The sequence below is a fragment of the Rhinichthys klamathensis genome, unplaced genomic scaffold (assembly GCF_029890125.1).
Source record: "Rhinichthys klamathensis goyatoka isolate OS25496 unplaced genomic scaffold, OSU_Roscu_1.1 h1tg000040l_1, whole genome shotgun sequence".
Taxonomy (NCBI): Eukaryota; Metazoa; Chordata; class Actinopteri; order Cypriniformes; family Leuciscidae; genus Rhinichthys; species Rhinichthys klamathensis.
Window position 1 is genome coordinate 12,941,230 of NW_026606587.1, and position 16,518 is coordinate 12,957,747.

At 37.7% G+C, this 16,518-nt stretch overlaps 1 protein-coding gene across 5 annotated transcripts in view; it reads right to left on the reverse strand.

Moving 5' to 3' along the window:
• cabin1 (calcineurin binding protein 1) overlaps window positions 1–16,518 on the reverse strand; it is a 148,073-nt gene that overhangs the window by 79,485 nt on the left and 52,070 nt on the right. For 3 of the 5 annotated variants that reach the window (XM_056246898.1, XM_056246896.1, XM_056246895.1), the window contains exons 21-27: window positions 14,679–14,885; window positions 14,449–14,594; window positions 13,062–13,323; window positions 10,996–11,160; window positions 10,554–10,643; window positions 7,904–8,088; window positions 3,423–3,670 (exon numbers count right to left, since the gene is read on the reverse strand). In XM_056246898.1, the coding sequence (XP_056102873.1) occupies window positions 3,423–3,670; window positions 7,904–8,088; window positions 10,554–10,643; window positions 10,996–11,160; window positions 13,062–13,323; window positions 14,449–14,594; window positions 14,679–14,885 (1,303 nt within the window). Of the gene's footprint in view, window positions 1–3,417; window positions 3,671–7,903; window positions 8,089–10,553; window positions 10,644–10,995; window positions 11,161–13,061; window positions 13,324–14,448; window positions 14,595–14,678; window positions 14,886–16,518 lie in introns of all 5 variants that reach the window. The other 2 variants (XM_056246899.1, XM_056246897.1) reach the window with 2 other exon arrangements.

The following is a 16,518-nucleotide window of genomic DNA, read 5'->3' on the forward strand; positions in this document are numbered from 1 at the left end:
GCTTATGATGATAATATTTCATAAATTGTGAAACAAGTCACACTAATTTTTCAACAATTAAAGCTGCAGATAAGAGTTGTTCACGTTGCCTATATGAATTGTAAAGTTTCAAAGCAATGCATATTTTGTTTCAAGTGCCTGGTTTTATATAATGTCAAGTCAAGTCACCTTTATTTATATAGCGCTTTTTACATTACAGATTGCATCAAAGCGCTTCACAGTGATAACATGAAAACAATATAACAAAGTTTGTTTCTAAAAGAAAATTGCGTCAACGTCCACCTTAAGTAAGGCAGATCAATAATATTATTGAATATTAAATGTCCCCAACTAAGCAAGCCAAAAGCCAAGGCAACAGTGGCAAGGAACCAAAACTCTATCAGGTGACAGAATGGAGAAAAAACCTTGGGAGAAACCAGACTCAGTCGGGGGGCCAGTTCTCCTCTGGCCAACGGAGGAACAGTGCATGATTCGGGCAGCATTACAAGTCAGATTGGATCGGAACATTTAGAGTATTTGTCCATTTCCATCTTTTGGAAGTCCAAGTAATCACGCCGGTATTAAGACGAGTTATAATTAGCTTATTAGTTAGTTGCTTTATATAAAAGGGGTAAATTGCTAAAAGTAAAATTATCTGTATCTGTCAAAACAAGCAGTTACAGTTACTGGCCCAGAAATAGTGACTCCCTAATAAAATCTAGTAACTTTAACATGCAGTGGGATTTTTTTTTTTTTTTGTAATAAATATTGGGTTTCTTGCCATTTAAAGTTATATTAAATTTTATTGGCCGCTTGTTTTCATTTCTTTTTCATGTAGGGTAATCCTTGGTCCAAAATTCATAGCTGTAACATGAACATGTTCTGATTAGCTTGGATTGTGTTGCAATATTTAGCAGTAAAAATAAATATTAAAAAACTTACAGGCTAGTGCGCAGCTAATTGCATGATGACAAATACTGATAGCTTTTAATGTAAAAAGCATTAAGAATTATTCTATGTGACCATGCCTCATATAGCTACAAAAACTAATGTTCATTCACAGCCATGCAAGCTTCATGGTATTTAGCCTAAGCGTTGATGACGCAACAAGAGCTGAGCAGAAATTTAGCCCCTCATAATCCACCTTAAGACTGAAGTGACTGACTATGAACTGTATTCTAGAAAATGAGCACACCAAGCTGAGATTGACTTCAGCAACTAGGTCAAAGCCCTCATCTGACACAGTTAAAAAAAATCTGACTGCGTTTCATCAAAACAGGCCACAGTAATATTTAATCAAGTGTACTATGCAATGCCCCCTTTTAAACTACATAAACAACAAATGTCTGAAACTCAACATATTGCTTATGTTCCTCTTTTGTAAGTCACTTTGAATAAAAGCATCCGCTAAATGCATAAAAGTAAATGTATCGGCACTATGTACAACTTACGCACTAGTAAATATTTTTGTGTTGCACCATTAAACTTAGTTAAAACGTAACTCTACAAATAAACTAAATATTTACTGAATCCTTCGACCAGGAGTAATTACTTGAATAAAATAGCAAACTGACTCAATTGCACCAATAACTCAACAGACTTTAATCCTTCAGACATGTATGATAATGCTTTTATATTACATTTTATATTCACTTACATTATGCAAATAAATGATTTTGTTAGTGACTCTTCAACGCAAACCCGTCCTAGACAGTGAACCTCAGAGTGCATTGGTCCGTGTTGTCATAATAAATGATTTATTGATACTTATTAATATCAAGTACAGTTTCTAAGTTGTTATCTACATATAAAATACATATGTTATTTATGTTATTCAGTAGTATCATATTTTAATGGAAACATATTAGTTGTTAGAATCAAGGAGAAACTGACATTCACAGCATTTCGACAGCTTCTGCTCACGTTCTTCAAGGCTGCTATTGGATCATTGCGGTTAAATGTCATATGTGACTATGCATTACTTTACAGAGGATTTACAACCTAGCTTAGTTCAAACGAATAAAGTACAGAGTTAGTCACAAACTAGCTAGTAGTTACTAAGTCTTTAGTGTGGACTTTACATTTTCATTTAAGAAAGAACTTACAAAATAAATATTTCTAGTCTACCCTGTATTTCTACCCAATGGACACTAAGAGTAAGTTACCACAAGATGGGAAGGAAGAAAACAGATCATGAAGTTTTAAGCAATCACAACAGACGAAAAATGAATGCGTACTACTCTAATATGGCCACACACAAAACAAAATCTCCACTTCTGACCCAATTAATTTTTAAAATGTAACAAATGACAGCAATCTGGTCTGGTCAAACGTACAGTACAAGATCAGCAGAGCGTAGCTCCCACCAGAGTTAGCATCTAACATCTGCTGCCTTATTATATTGTTGATGTAACCAATCAAATCATTTTAAAAAATCAGATAACAGCAGGGTTTACTGGGAGAACAACAGCGAAGCACATTCATAATCGGTGCAGGAATGGCATGAGCAAATAAAATGGCGAAAAACACAAAATTATTGTAATTCACTGGACTGGGTGCATAAAATGTGAAAGTAATTGGGCAGCGTAAACAACAAAGAATGAAAATCTGATTTCATCACCTGGAAGCAAGAAATCACAATGGCTACGTCTACATTGATCCGGATATATTTAAAAATGCCATTTTCGTTTCAAAACGCTCTAAGATGTAATAAAAGCTCAGACCAGACATAATAATACTCTCACGCTATTCTTCTGGCATGATCATTTCATTAGAAAAATCTCATCACTTCAGGTCACACCCAATCGCCATTCTATGTCTGGTCTAAAACACAATTTGCCGCAGGACAGCAACTTTCTGTCATCTTTGCAGGAATGTGATATGAAGATATATACGAAGAAACATTTATCTTTAGCAACACTGTGAAAGTGAATATCAGGCAGTGCGAAAGGGCAAAATAACAATGCCAGTACAACTATTGATATCTATGGGTACAATATGCATCACATGACTAAACATGCATCATCATTTTCTAATACCTCTGTTTTAACAGTCCACACTTCAACGCTACAACAGCGGTTTCAAATTTATCCACTTGGGAAAGCTCTGCTTTCGGTGGACAAAAACATAGTCAGTGTGGACAAAAGCCCAAAACCTAGAGAAAAATATTTGTGTATTCATATGTATCCAGATTAATGTGGATGTAGCTGAAGTGGAACTGAAAGAAAGCGGAAAAAGCGCTGAGACACTGTTAGCAATGTTGCCCATTTTCCCATGATCCTCTATGGCCTGGTGCAGATGGTAAGAGGAGGGGTGGGAGGAGATGTTATTGTACACCAGAGCCCATAAATTAAATAGTGGTAAAAAACCTTCATCATCCTCATTCCCCCGTGCATGAGTGAGTGAGTGAGTGAGTGAGTGATACTCTGGCCCTGGTACTGTACCGTCCTGCTGCTGCTGCTGGAGCTCCTGCCCCCGCCTGTGCCTCTGCTGCTGGCTTTTACGCTTGACGTAATCGTGGTCGACCGGAGTGACCGAATACGGAGGAGAACTCGCACCTCTCGCACCGTCGCCAGGCAGAGAAGCTGCTGCAGCCACAGATGTGACCGATGAGGAGGTCAACGCTGCCGGACAGGTACTCACGCCAGCCGAAGAGCGCGAGTCTTCATCGTTATTGGATGGAAGCTTTTCCCTGTTGGGAGAAAAGATGATGTTGACAAAATACAAACACTCAAAGATCTAGAAAAGTCATTTCACACTACAACAGAGGTGTCCAATCCTGCTCCTGGAGGACCAACGTCCTGCAGAGTTTAGCTCCAACTTGCTCCAAAACACTTGCTTGGAAGTTTCGAGGCTTCTACTAAAGGAGGGAGGGCGTTCTCACATTTAGCTCCTAAACTCTGGGATAGCCTTCCTGATATTGTTCGAGGCTCAGACTTGCTGTCCCAGTTTAAAACTAGATTAAAGACACATCTCTTTAGCCAAGCATTCACATAATGCTTACCTTTTAATCTACTGTTGAATCAGATCGAATGCATTAATATTATGAACAGCAGCTATGCTAATTATTTCCCATCTGCTTTTCTGCTGTTATCTGTAGGTATTTGGCGTTCGTCAGTTCCAGTTTGTATCCAGCCTCTCACGGAGACTTCAGATGCCCCAACACCTGCGATGAGACGACTAAACGCCTGTGAAGAGACGACTCAACGCCTGCGATATGTTATGCCCTAAATTAATACATGATTAACTAACTGTATTTTTTCTATATACATTTCTGAAATGCGCTTTCTGTAAAGCTGCTTTGAAACAATATGTATTGTGAGAAGCGCTATACAAATAAATTTGAATTGAAAATTGAATTTCTAGTGATACTGAAGACCTGTGGCCAGTTGCATAAACTTAGCCATTATGTTAAGATCTAGTATGATGGGATGGTTAGTCTTACTTTTTGGTATCGAATTAGGCCAATGTACATCTTTATGTAACTGACTTACAAGTTGGTCATACATTTTTTTTCTTTTGTTCATAACTTTTAAGACTAGTCTAAGCGGTTAATGCAACCGGTCCCTAGGCTGTGTTCGAAATCGCCCCCTATACCCTCATTCACTATTCCCTACATTAGTCCACTAATAAAGTTTAGTGGAATTCACACTTGAAGGAGTGAATGAGAACGAGTAAGTGAATTCGGACACTGAGTGCACTGGAAGGGCTTTTTCTATAGTTTGTGCTGTTTAATAATCATTTGAAACTTCGCAAACTGGCAGCTCCAGTAGTAAAGAACCGATTTATCTTGAACTCTGTCATGGAAACTAGCATGATTAAACCGTCATTTAACAAATTAATAATCAATTAAAAAGGATGGATGATTGAGCAGCGGCGGGAATTAATTTGGTGCACGAATCTCAGTGCATTATGGGTATTCTCTAGCTCGTTATTACGGTGCATTGTGTGATTGAATTAGTGCTTTCGATAATGTCCACTATGGTTTCGGACACCACTACAAATGGCTGTTCTCTCAAATAGTGCCCTGTTTAAGGGTATAGGGGCGATTTCGGACACAGCCCTGGGTTAGCTGGTTCAGGCGTGTTTAATTAGGACTTGAGCTAAACTGCAGAATAATGGCCTCCAGAAGCAGGACTGGACACCCCTACACTAGAAAAAAATATCTAGTTCAGCCATGAAACTCTGCATCCAAAAGCTTAGGCAGCTGACTTATTGTCAAGCTGTTCTATCAAAGTCAAATTGACACACAAAGGTACATCCCGAAACTGATTTCTGAGCCAACAGAATGGTTTAATGATCTACAACAAAATAGGGAGAGCTTTAGTGATAACTAAGCACAATAGCACATATTTAATTACTACACTACTACAAAAGGGAAAAAGGTTGGTCAAAAATGTACTTTTACACAAACTGACCACCAACCTCAACTTTCAGACACCATTTTAATTTTATAGCTGAATTGTCAGGGAATCAAATGCACAGGATAGTGGGACGTCATACACAGTGAGAGATACATGTACAGGTGAAACTCGAAAAATTAGAATATCGTGCAAAAGTTAATTTCAGTAATTCAACTTAAAAGTTGAAACTAATATATTATATAGACTCATTACATGCAAAGTGAGATATTTCAAGCCTTTATTTGTTATAATTTTGATGATTACTCACAGCTTATGAAAACCCCAAAGTCAAAATTAGAATATTGTGAATATTTTCATAAGCTGTAAGCCATAATCATCAAAATTATAACAAATAAAGGCTTGAAATATCTCACTTTGCATGTAATGAGTCTATATAATATATTAGTTTCAACTTTTAAGTTGAATTACTGAAATAAATGAACTTTTGCACGATATTCTAATTTTTCGAGTTTCACATGTATGCTGCCTTGAAAAATCGATCAGATGAAGGTATTTTAGTAGACAGGATGTGATACAATCATGGGATTCTGACATGCCTTGCTGCCTTCCTACCTCCATATGCTGTCAGAGAAGACAGATTTTTTCAGCTTTTATCCATAGACTGATACGTCCTGTTCCAGATAAATCTGTTCGCAATCACATCATTTACTACATAGCACAAGCTGACTGGCCACTGCTGTATTTTAAAGCAAAGAGATTGCTTCCTCAACATTTAAACATGCTGGTTCAGTGTTCACTGTGAGCTGGTTCCTCTGAACCCCTCCACCTCCCCCAGCTCCACCTGTCTAGATCTGCTACGGGATTTATGTTTGTCTGTTCATGCAGCAGCTGCAGCATATCTTACAAGCTCACAGCAGTGTGACTGTGCATCTATTGACAGTAGCAAGTACATACTTGCTCTGTAGCAGCAGCAGTAGCGTGCATAGCAGATGTAGTCTAGCAAGATCAAATACATTAACATTATAAAACCGTTCCGAAGGCTGTCACGATCATGTCTGGGACAACTAAAATTATTAATAACTAACTTATTGAGTTAAAGGTGACATAATATGCCCCTTTTCACAAGATGTAATATAAATCTATGGTGTCCCCAGAATGTGTCTGTGAAATTTCAGCTCAAAATCCCCCCTAGATCATTTATTATAGCTTGTCAAATTTGCCCCTTTTTGGGTGCGAGCAAAAACGTGCCGTTTTTGTGTGTCCCTTTAAATGCAAATGAGCTGCTGCTCCCGCCCCCGTTCAGAGGTTCAAATCTCAGAAATAACCAGTAGAGGAGTGCAGTCTTACGGAGAGACTTTTAGACGCACCTGAACGTTTCTGAATGGCTAGTGGATACATTTATGTAGTTGTTGTGGAGTTACATTGATTCATCTCATCGACTCTCATGTACCGTCATGTTTAACTTTTACACAAATTGACACAGTTCCCTGAGGTCTTTATAAGACAGCTGTGACTTTTTTTTGGGTCAAATAGTGTTTAGTGCTCTTCTGTGCAGCAACGACAGAACAGTTTCATGCTTTGCTCAAACTTTTGCCATTGCGTTAGAACTGGACAATGTTTTCGCTTGCGGAAACCAAATGGTGTCACCGTGGGTGGAAACGTGCAGATTAAGGGGCTGCTATATTATAATAAGATCTCCTTCCTACGTCACAAGGGGAGCGAAATCTGATCGGCTTATTTTTTGACATGCTTGCAGAGAAAGGTTCACCAAAACAGTTACTGGGTTTCACTTTTCACGTTTTCTGGGTTGGTCAATAGGCTTATTTCACACAGCCGTTATTTTGAAATCGAAAGCGAGGCTCCGGTGGAAAGAAAACCGGAAGTGCCGCCTTTAATCACAGGAGAGTCGCGAATGCGATGGCGTATTGTTGTGTTTAATGTAGAAATGAGTTATCCTAAAACTGTACATACATTTCTTTCATACTTTAGACTATATACAGTGAAATTCATGTATAAAAAAATATATAAAAAAATATGTATATATATATAATTCCGAAAGTAAAAAAAGAAGCAGGAACGAACTATATCCAATAGTGTAAATCGCGGGAGCAGCTTCAGGTTGGTAGTCCAAGGCATTGTTGTTTGTCTCTACTTCCAGGGTTCTTCCCACCGGAGCCTCACTTTCGATTTCAAAATGGCGGCTTCGTGATATAAGCGAATGCACCGGGGACCCGATTATAGCACTTCAACATGGAAAAAGTCAGATTTTCATGATATGTTCCCTTTAACGGTTTTGAATTTTCTAAATCAATCCAGAATAAATTGAGGAAGAATTGTGATTTAAACTCAAACTTGCAGAGTTAACTTTTAGCTCGCTACTAATTACTGCATGATCTGGTGAATGACTACAGTGTGTAATGTCAATGTTATCGCTGCTCCTCTTTTTAAAAGTTTGTCAGCATACAGCTGAAATCAGTGGAAATCTGAATCTAAGGGGATAGTTTTCCAATCTTTCTAAACTCCTTGTGGCTCTTGAGAGTGTAAAAGGTTTGTGATCATACTTGTCGCTGCTGGTTTTGGGCGTGGTCTTCTCCTCTCCTCGTGCGAAGGGTCCGACGGCAGCTTCAGCGAGCATGCTGAAGAACACCTCATAATCCATGAACTTCATCTGCTGCTCAGACACTTCACCACCCTCTTCCTCATTCTCCAGCAACTTCAGAATTGTGGCGCTCAGGCGGAAAAACAGCTGGCAAGTTGAAAGAAAAGAAATTCCCTTACTCAACTGACGTATTTTGTCGTACAACACTATACTTGCAGTTCATTACGGCTCAAAAGGGTTGGATTCATTATGTTCTTTTTTTTTAAAAGAAATTAATACTTATTTAGCAAGGATGAAAGAATGCATTTTCAACATTGATGATAATCAGAAATCTTTATTAACCCTCTGGGGTCTAAGGTGTTTTTGGGGTCCTTGAGATGTTTTGACATACTCTGACATTTGTGCTTTTTTCAGTTGCTTATAAACAAATTACTGCCAAAGGTGTAATTACACTCTATTTAGCACAAACAGGGCTACCATAATATGTTATCAACATGTATGTACATGTTTGTATTTTTGAGAGAATATTGTTTATGCGTGGTTATTGAAAAAACTAAAACTTAAAGTTTCTGAAATAAGGCCACAAAACACATACTAAATATGTGTCCACAAGACTTTTAACTAATGGATGTTGTCGCCTAGAGTTTTTTCTTCAAAATGATCTGAAAATCATCCTGCCTTATCATTCACATAAAACAATAGATTGGTTTAAATTTAAAAATGACACTTTTTGTTTGGACAGGCAATATGCACAGGGGTGTGACCTGCTGTGATTCACACCTGAGAAGACAATGGGCCCGCATAATGAGTGCATAATGGGCTGCATACTAATGACCCTTTCATTCAGGTGTGTCACTGAGCCACAAGAATGCAATGACAATATATATATATATATATAGGCCTATATAATACAAAATTGGTTCACAGTTCCAATTATTTATTTATTTTTCAAATTGTGCTTGCAAATTGTATAATATCAAATGTAAACATTTCTAGTAATTGTGCAGTTAATTCTCATACTGTATTTACAGAAAGTTTGGGAATATATCCCAAATGTGTCACTAATAAAACACAATACAAATAATTTAAAGAGGGGGCTTATATTGAGCTTTTAAGATTTACCTAAGATTTATTTATATGTAGCCTACATATATTTTTGCTATTTTAATAAAAAGGTTACAATTACAACAACAATTAAAATTTTAACTATATTTCAAATGTAATCTTTCTTTGTATATACTAAAGTATACATTTTATCATACATATTTCACAGTTGCGGATTAATTAGTTTGAATATAGCCTACAATCGAACAAACACTATAATAACATCTTAGCAAACAAGCTTATTTGATGTGGCAGTATTTTACTTATCTTGTCTTTCATATGTAACATATCGTTTTTATGATTAGGACATATAAATGTTAATTTGCAGTTTAATATGTTGCTTATACAAAAATATTTTATTTCAACATATTTCAGTCGATTTTTACTCATCTCAGTATTGGAATATAGTTAGGTAAAAGCTGTTCATTCATTCACACACAAAAATGCGATTCATATTCAAACAGTCTTTTTGTTTACAGACACTATTTCATATCGCGATTAGAACAAAGCACTTGAAAATAAAGAATGTACCTATTCTTCAGCTGGATCCGTTGCTCCTCAAAATGAAACTACCTGCACTTCTGAGGTAATTTTTTCAAGGATTATTATTAAGATAGTATTATTCCTCACAGCGTCGTAAATCTGAGTCTCTTTCGGTGGGTTATCCAGCTGATGTGGGCGTGGATCGCCTCAGAGCATTTGTGTTTGAATAGAGCGCGCGCTCCGTGGGCGTGGTCAAATTAACTTTAATGACCTGAGACGAGAACGACTATCATCTCTCTCTTTTCGTACAGATTACATAAAATGCGAAAATTTGTTTTTTATATAAATTACTTCATTTAAAAGAAAATAATTCCTGTGTGCCTGTATACCTGTTTGACAGAGTATTTGCAGAGTTACAGTTCATTTTTCGGACGCGTTTCAGAATGGACTTCACTGACAGAGAGAACGCAGAACGCGCATCATGTTTATTTTTCTTTATTTGGCGAAAAGCACAACACTTTGTTTTTATTGTGAGGTTCCACAAAAAAATACAAACTTAACAGGATCGAATGATGTACAACACTTATATGTAAGATCAAAATCAACAGAGTAATTTGAGTCTCTTTTGCACTGATAAGGAACAAAAAGAGCTGGTATCGCCGGCGAGACCGCCGACCCCAGAGGGTTAAGCAGCAAACCATAATATTAGAATGATTTCTGAAGGATCATGTGACACTGAAGAGTGAAGTAATGATGCTGAAAATTCAACTTTGCCATCATAGGAATAATTTAAATACATTAAAATAGAATAAAAAATAATAAAATATTAAAATAATTTAAAATAATAAAATACATTGTAATAATATTCCACTGTATTTTTGATCAAACAAATGGTCGGTACAATTTTTGAAAATGTTTTTGAAAGCAATCTCGTCTGCTCACCATGCCTGCTTTCACAAACGCTTTCAAAAATTGCACCGACCTTTTGAACAGTAGTGTCGACCACATTGTAAACCACTACATACCTCTAAGGCCTCCATGGCGAGGTCAGGTGGGTTGTGGTAGTGGATTTTGCGTGGGTATCTGGCTGCCTCCTCGTGCAGGTAGTGTGCAGACTGCAGAAATATGACACAAGAGCTGTAATGAGATGTGTCGGACTGTTGGGAAGTCAGAAGCCTCTGTTACACCATCAACGGCTTCACACGTTTCATCAATGTTTCTACATTTTATCCAACAGGAACTGACTGAATGATGACAAATACATACCAGAATGGAGCCAGACCTGAAGGTGAATTTGCAGTCAATTGACTGACAGCACACCTATGTCAGAGAATGTCCTAATCATTCTCAAACTGTATCATTGAACTATTGCCATGTTAGATTGAATCAACCATGGCAGCAGACGCAATCTCAATAGCCAATCAGATTCTCCACCGGGGTCAGTCATAGCCTAGATGAGAAGATCACCTTTTTGTACAGCTGCAGGTAGTCTTTGGGCGGCATCTTGCGCTTCTCTGCAATCTTTCCCAGCATGTAGTGAATGAGCCACTCCTCCTCGTCGCCGTCACAGCGAGAAGCTCCACGAAAGCACTGCGATGACGTCTCCAACATTGAGTCTCTGCGCTCTTCCATCTATAAACACAAGCAAACAGAAACTGAAACAAATCTTGAAAACGGAGTCTCTTATTTCTTGTCGCTACAGCACACACTTTCGCGATGTTTTGCAAACAATCACATGGCTCTATCTCTCTCTCTCTCAGATAAGTCTTTATTTATACAATAGAGATAGTTTCAAAGCAGCTTTACAGTGATAACAGAAAAATAATGCAACAAAGTTTGTTTTGGCTGTACAGCAGATCTAGAAGAAAATAGTGTCATAATCTAGCTTTAAGGATTAGTTCACTTTTAAAAAAACTTTTGCTGATAATTTACTCACCCCCATGTCATCCAAGATGTCCATGTCTTTCTTTCTTCCGTCGAAAATAAATTAATGTTTTTGATGAAAACATTCCAGGATTTTTCTCCATATAATGGACTTCAATGGTAGCCAAACAGTTCAAGGTCTAAATGACCATTTCATTGCAGCTTCAAAGGGCTTTAAACGACACCAGACGATGAATAAGGGTCTTATCTAGAGAAACGATCTGTCATTTCAAAAATAAATAAAAAAGTTAAAGTTTTATAGGCACAAATGTTCTCAAACTCTCCTGTTCGAACTCGTTCATCAAAATGAATGAATCTTTTTTCGAGTCAATGACTCGAAAAAAGATTCGTTCATTTTGATGAACGAGTCAATGACTCGAAAAAAGATTCGTTCATTTTGATGAACGAGTTCGAACAGGAGATTTCGCAAGGCGAGCATTTGTGCCTTTAAAACTTTAACTTTTTTATTTATTTTTGAAATGACCGATCGTTTCTCTAGATAAGACCCTTATTCATCGTCTGGTATCGTTTAAAGCCCTTTGAAGCTGAACTGAAACGGTCATTTAGACCTTGAACTGTTTGGCTACCATTGAAGTCCATTATATGGAGAAAAATCCTGGAATGTTTTCATCAAAAACATTAATTTCTTTTCGACTGAAGAAAGAAAGACATGGACATCTTGGATGACATGGGGGTGAGTAAATTATCAGCAAAAGTTTTTTAAAAAGTGAACTACTCCTTTAAGTAAATTCAGTGATGGTTCATTTCTGTTGTAAAAAAGTTATTCCTTTTGTTCATTTATATGAAATATGTTCATTTATATGAACTATGTGTCATATTTATATATATAGCCGCTCTGGAGAAAACAGAGTTGTCATCGTCCAGCTCAGTTCAGTTCTCATATAAGGGTGTCAATGCAGGCAAATCAATGATATTGATAAATATTAAGTGTAGCTTAATAGAAATCGTTTTTATTAATGAAAACGCTGTCCAAAGTGGATACATTTGAAAACGCCGTTTTCGTATTGTAGTGTGGACTGACTAGACTGACGTTTTTAAATGTGAATGTTTTTAGTCATGTGACGCATATTCTACCAATAGATATTCATGTTTATACCGGTATTGTGCCTGTTATGTGCTATTCATTTTCACACTGTTGCTAAAATATGTTACTTTGCACACACTTCATATCACAGTCCTGCACAGATGACAGAACATTTACTCACACTTGCTGTCCTGCGGCAAAACATGAGCAGACGCGTTTTAGACCAAACATAATGTGACTGACTGCGACCTGACGCATCAGTGAATGCGGAGATATTTGACTAAATAAAATGATCCTGTCAGAAGAATAGCGCGATAACCATTTATTTTTCCGTCTGCATCATCTCAGTGAGCTTTTGTGAGGTTTTACGCATGCGCAGTAAGGTGAATTTAGCGTTTTTCAAAAGTTTCTCATCCACACTGAAACGTCGAGAGAGAGAAAAACAAACAAAAATGGCGTCTGAAAGCGCCAGTGTGGATGGAGAGCGTTTTAAATTAAAACCGCATTTTCAAATATATCTGGATTAATGTAGACATAGCCTAAATATACCAACAAGCAGAAGTACCTGTTTGATCAAGTCCAGGGGAAGTTCACGTTTCCACTGTTTGAGCTGTCTGGAAGCGAAGGAGTGCAAGGCATAGGACATGGTACCATACTCGATCCACAGGGAGAGGTTTGAGGCGTCTATCTCCAGAGCCCGTCTGAAACAGGTCAGCACAGCCAGAGAGTTTTTCCAGATGGGTCCGTCACTCCTCAGCTCATTAGAGTTCAACTTGTCCTGGATGCGACTGGCACGTGCCAGTGCCATGCCTGCCCATGAGTCAAACCTACATGAGAGATGGAGAGATAACATGGCTGTCTGCATTCATAGGGTCTCTGCAAGGTTAAAATCAAATTTAGGGCTTTTTTTTAAGACCTGCAAAAATAAAAATGAATACCATATGAGCAGTGTAGTGCAACTCTATGGATATATCCAAACCATAAAGTGACTATAAAAACAATGATTTATACAACTTTTCAGTTCAAATACAGGTTTTGACCAAATCAAACATTTTCATAAAATGATAAATCCTCATATTTCAGCCTTTAAACCATTTTATGGATTTTATAATAAATATAGCAGGAAAAAGAAAGTGCAATATAAACACTATATAGTAAACAATCATAATTATGAATTGCTTTGAAACAGTGAGTCTGTAGAACGCGCAACAATGATGCGTTTTGACTTTAAAATGCTCAGCGCTTACAATTAAATAAGCGCCTTTTAAAGTTTAATATGTACATAAATCCATATCGCGATTCATGTTTTACTGTTCCTGAAATTAAGACCTCTTGAAATAATAATAAAGACTTTTAGTGATAATTATATGATGATATTTAATATACCGGTAATAGAATTATATGATGACAATTAAAACATTTGAAATATTTAAAGTCCCCCTGTGGTGAAAATCCAGCTTTTAATGTTGTTTATATGTGTATGTGGTGTTTTTAATATGCTTTAAGACAAACCATGTGTAAATTCATAAGTCGACAGCATTGCTGAGTATTTTCTGCTTAAAACTGCAGTGAACCAAAGACAGTCTCAAAAACACGGTTTGAAATCGCTGGTGTTTCTGACGTCACAAACGACCTTGTAACCAATCAGATCAACGTGTGATCGCCAACCAGTGGATCTCTGAGCTGGGTGAGTGAGTGGAGGCGGGGCTCATTTGCATATTCATAGAACCGAGTATACTAAATGAGGCAAGGGTGTAAAGTTACATTCAAGCTATTTTAAGGCATGAAGAAATTTGTTTTCAACGAAAAAACTTTTAAATGTAATTTTGGTGATCAAAGATGAGTTTTAAGAGATACAATTATTGACTTCAGGGGGAGTTTTTATGGGCCTAAATTTCTTCAAACTGAATTTAAGACTTAAGGACACACAGGGATGTACAATTTTAGCAGACCTGTTGGGACACATGCAGATGTCGTGCATGTAGAACTTGATGGCTTTAGACTGCTCTTTGTTTTTGAAGTGGTAGTCCGCCAGCAGGTAGTAGAGCTCGTTCACCACAGGGGGCGCCGGGGAAGCTCCTTCTGGAAGCGCTGGCACCTTGGACAAAGAGAAATGCTTTAAGTGACAGATGAACAGACAAAACAGATCTAGATGAACGGACGACGGTCATTGAGCTCATACCTTGACAGCACCTCCCTCGATATAAGCAGACACGTCGTCGACGGAGAGTGTGGGGCCGTCATTGCGTGGGATTATTCCAGAAAGCCTTTTAAGCAGGTTGGCAAGGTCAGCTGAGACAGTGCTGGTCTTATAGCTGTCAAACTCTGGCAAGGTTTTGGGCTTAAAGTACTCAAACATAAAGATGGCATCGCTCCAATGAAGCTCCACCTAGATCAGAGAGGACATAGATGGAAAGAGGCAGACTTTTAGATGGTACCATGTAAGCAGGGTCAACAGTGTTATTTTAGTATTATTTACATACTAATTTCAGTTTTCATAAAATGTTTTAATATTTACATTTAGCTTTAATTTTCTTTCAATTTTAGCTATTTTATTTTAGTCAACATTTAAATTACTAGTTTTTTAAGTTCACTATTTGATTAAAAACACTAAGTTGTTCATCTAATATTTATATTTGATTTCAGCCTTATTTCAATAATTGAAAACTTTGTTAACATTGGGGGGGGGGGGGATGGTTCATCACGATACGCTCTGATATCGATTTCATAGCCAGCGATATGATATTCGTCTAAGACGTTTCAGTTACAAAAATTAAATAAAATATCATTAAATGTAAAACAACACTGAACAGTCTTCCCTGTAAACTTTAAATATAGACAAATCTGTATTAAAGTTACAAAAGTTTTCAGTGAGTATAACCTCAAGAGCAGTGAGAGATTTTTTCTTTGTCTTTTGTTGTTTGATTAACATTAATGATACGGACAGCAGCAGGAATATTAGGCTGCTGTCACTTTAAGAGCAAATGCACGGATCCAATATACTGATACACATGCGTTTTATTTCTCAACTGTTTATGCACATAACTGACTGTGTTCATTAGGGGTGGAACGGTACATGTATCCGTATCGAACCGAAACGGTACGGGCGTCACGGTTCGGTGCACGAATTTACACGGAGAATACACGGTATAAAAATAAATAAAACTCGCGTGCAAATTAATTAATGTAATGCGGAACTACAGTTAGATACGCGGGTTCTTTAGGGACACATAATCTGTAGCATCGGCTTAGCTCTGAACGCGCGTTCACTTCAAACGTTGGCTTTATACGCGCATCCTATTCGCTTTGGACTAGCGTCGAACTATTTTGACGCTCTATTCGCGTTTGGTGTGACCGTGGCCGCATAATGAACAGGCTGCGATGTCAAGATTGCAATGCTGGAGTGTGTGTGTGTGTGTGTGTGTGTGTGTGTGTGTGCGAGAGAGAGAGAGAGAGAGAGAGAGAGAGAGAGAGAGAGAGAGAGAGAGAGAGAGAGAGAGGCGCGTGGGCGCGATCGAACTGTGTGTGTGTGTGTGTGAGTGTGAGAGAGAGAGAGAGAGAGAGAGAGAGAGAGAGAGAGAGAGAGAGAGAGAGAGAGAGAGAGAGAGAGAGAGAGAGAGAGAGAGAGAGAGAGAGAGAGAGAGAGAGAGAGAGAGAGAGAGAGAGAGAGAGAGATGAGAGAGAGAGAGAGAGAGAAAAAGAGGAGAGAGAGAGAGAGAGAGGCGCGCAATCGAACAGTGGAAACATAAAAAACATACTCCGTCATTTTGTTCAGATCATTAAACCTGCAAAGTGTTTACTTATATTTGTGTACACTCGCAATAAAACACAACATTGTGCTTTTGTCACACTGTAAACTCTTGTCAAACTGTAACCTACAACTGTCACCCAACCAAAATCACACACACACACACACACACACACTGTTTTAAAAGCAAAACATATTTATCTAACTCCATTTCAAAACAGTCTGTGGGTCCCATCTTTTGGACATTCGATATATTGCATTGGTTTCCATTTCT